The sequence below is a fragment of the Mus pahari genome, chromosome 23 (assembly GCF_900095145.1).
Source record: "Mus pahari chromosome 23, PAHARI_EIJ_v1.1, whole genome shotgun sequence".
Lineage (NCBI taxonomy): Eukaryota > Metazoa > Chordata > Mammalia > Rodentia > Muridae > Mus > Mus pahari.
In genome coordinates this window covers 12097563-12100592 of record NC_034612.1, presented here as the reverse complement: position 1 = coordinate 12100592, position 3030 = coordinate 12097563, and the positions used below count along the sequence as shown (strand labels likewise).

The window sequence follows — 3030 nt, the reverse complement described above, 5'->3', positions numbered from 1 at the left end:
TCTCAAAAAAACAAAAAACAAACAAACAAACAAAAATTTTAAAAAGGCTAAGATTCATTTGTTCAGAGATAGAGGGAAACAGGGACTAAGAGAATGTCCCCACACCTGTCAGTCACACTGTCCTCACACCTGTCAGTCACACTGTCCTCACACCTGTCAGTCACACTGTCCCCACACCTGTCAGTCACCTTGTCCCAAACCTGTCAGTCACACTCTCTCCATACCTGTCAGCCACACTGTCCCCACATCTGTCAGTCACATTGTCCTTACACCTGTCAGTCACACTCTCTCCACACCTGTCAGTCACACTGTCCTCACACCTGTCAGTCACACACTGTCCCCACACCTGTCAGTCACACTGTCTCCACATCTGTCAGTCACATTGTCCTCACACCTGTCAGTCACACACTGTCCCCACACCTGTCACACTGATCGCATTGTCAGAATGTGGCTCCTGTATGCTGTTCCCACCCTGAAGGCCTTTAAGATAAATAACTTACCTTAACTAAGGTAATTAAGGGGAAGTATCAAGACATTTTATCCCCAAATCCTTTTGGTTCAGCTCTTAAAATTAAACATTTTCTTTCACAAGCACAGTGCCAACATTACACCTTACAAAATGAATATTTTGTTAATATTTCTCAAAATCTGATCTGTATAGGTATTATTCTGGATAGACCCCAAATGTCTGTCGAGTTGACCAGCACCCCCGGAGTTTTGGAATTCTCAAATATCCTCGATTTAGAATTAGCTGCTTTTAATGGGAAGGGACTTTGTTTCCAAAGGGATGAAGGGGATGACACATCATTACAGCAGATCTGCCCTGGGTGCTGCTGGCACCCAGGGGGACAGCAGCAGTGCCCTGACATCGAACCCTGGACAGTCCAGTCCAAAGCCCCAGCATCCGGGTGTGAGACCCTGTTTGAAGCATGGCCTCCCCACAGGTCACTGTCCACTTTGACACGATGCTGACCTCTAACTCCCAGCTCCGGAAGGAGATTGAGGATCTCCTCTTTGAGAAGGCCGCCTACGACCACGTCTACCAGCAGCTTCAGCGGCGTCTGCAGACACAGAAGAAGACCATGAACGTGGCCATTGAGCAGTCTGCCCAGGCCTACGAGCAGAGGTGCTTGGGGCGGCCCAGTTCCCAGCTCAGCACCCACCTGCTCCTCTTGAGGGCCGGGGCCATAAGTCACAGCAACAGCAGCAGCAGCAGCAGCAGCAGCAGCCATGGACACTACACATGTTCCCGGCAGGGTGCTAGGCACCTTGCTGCTTCCATCATCCTCCCCACAGCCTGAGGAATTAATGTCTTCCTTTTTCTCGGAGCAGACAGGGAGCCCATGCAGTGTAGGGTTATGGGGTCCTGCATCTGCTCCACCACAGGGCTTGGCCTAGAGGAAGCAGGATGTGGGATGTTTGACCGAGAGCTTAACCCACACTGTTGGGAAAGCACAGTCTGTGGCGTGGGACAGATGGAGCTGGCTTGGGGCGGGGGGTCCCCAGGCCTGAGATAAGGCCAGGGCCATCTGGTTCAGGCTCTCGGACACCCAATTGCTTTTGGATGCTGGGGAAGAGCTAAGAATGGAGGATGGATCTGGTCTGGGGTGGGAGGAGTGGGAGAGCTCCAGCTGGTCCCACTGTGAGAGTCCTTGGTCTTGAGTTTGGCTTGACTTGGGCTTGGTGGCTGCTGTGGCTGGGGGCACTGAGAGGCCTCCTACGGGAGATTAGACAGCGGCTCTATAGGCAAAGGCCTTCTCCATGGCTCCTCATGACGGATCCTGATGGAAAGAGGCAGTCCATGGTTTTAAGACTGTTATTGTCATGGTGGGAAGTGGATGAGTAAAACCGTACCCCACTTCTCGGGGGGGGGGCTGAGATGAAACACCTTTCTCGGGGAGGAGTGTCTGGAAAAGAAAGCTTATTGGCTGAGGCTCCAGGCTTTTAGGGACCTCATGAAAATGGAGATCTGTCTTGAGCCTACGTGACCACAGGTCACATCCTCTACTTATGGGGAGGCTTGGGATGTTGTGTTTACGTGACTGATGGCCCCAAATCTATGGAAGGCTGCAGGTAGTGACAGGGGACCTGGTGCCCGGGAATCAGGTGAAGTGCCTACGGTCCCTTCAGGGTCACCGGGGTTTCTAGCCTTAGCTCAACCGGGAACCAGGCTGCCTTTCACAATGCAGGACCATGTAGATGGGAGAGCTAGACTTCAGCTCTCACTCGCCTACATGGTCTCCGGTCTTGGTCTGGGTATCTTTTCTTAGAGTTAGACATTTCTGGGGCTGACTTCTCCCTCCACCACATAGGACGCGTGTAAAGAGCAGAAACTCATCCATACATGCAGGGGGCAAGCGATGAATGGTGGTGATGATGATGATGATGGAGATGATGATGGTAGCAGTGATGGTGATGGTGGTGATGGTGGTGGCAGTCTGTTGGTGCTATTGGTGCTGATGGTGGTGAAGATAGGATTACTGCTGCTGCTGTTGCTAACAATAAACAGGGTGTCAGGAAAAATCCCTTCCTTGGGATGCTCTAAACTCACAGCTCTGGTAGGATCCTGAGTTTGGTTCCCACCACCAGAAAAAAAATATTTGCAAACAAACCCTGGTGGCCACTGGGCAGGCACACAGTCCTCTGGACTGGCAGGGAGAGGCAGAGAGGAGATGAGAGAAGAGAGCTCTGGACGTTGAGTCCTATCTTCCGTCTCCCCACAGAGTGGAGGCCATGGCTCGGATGGCTGCCATGAAGGACCGCCAGCAGAAAGACATCTCTCAGTACAACCTGGAGATCCGGGAGCTGGAACGTCTGTACGACCATGAGACGAAGCTCAAGTCCTTCCTGCTGGCCAAGCTCAACGACCGCTCGGAATTCGAGGACCAGGCCAAGAAGCAGGAAGGTACAAGCCAGTCTCCTCCTCCTCCTCCTCCTCCTCCTCCTCCTCCTTCTTCTTCTTCTTCCTCCTTCTTCTCTGTCTCCTTCTCCTTCTTCTTTCTCCTCTTCCTCCTCCTCCTCCTCCTCCTC

The 3030-nt window shown here is 52.3% G+C and overlaps 1 protein-coding gene across 3 annotated transcripts in view; it reads left to right on the top strand.

The window, feature by feature from the left end:
• Ccdc63 (coiled-coil domain containing 63) overlaps positions 1-3030 on the top strand; it is a 30644-nt gene that overhangs the window by 15555 nt on the left and 12059 nt on the right. For all 3 annotated transcript variants that reach the window (XM_021187011.1, XM_021187012.1, XM_021187013.1), the window contains 2 exons: positions 945-1126; positions 2724-2905. In XM_021187011.1, the coding sequence (XP_021042670.1) occupies positions 945-1126; positions 2724-2905 (364 nt within the window). The remainder of the gene's footprint in view (positions 1-944; positions 1127-2723; positions 2906-3030) is intronic.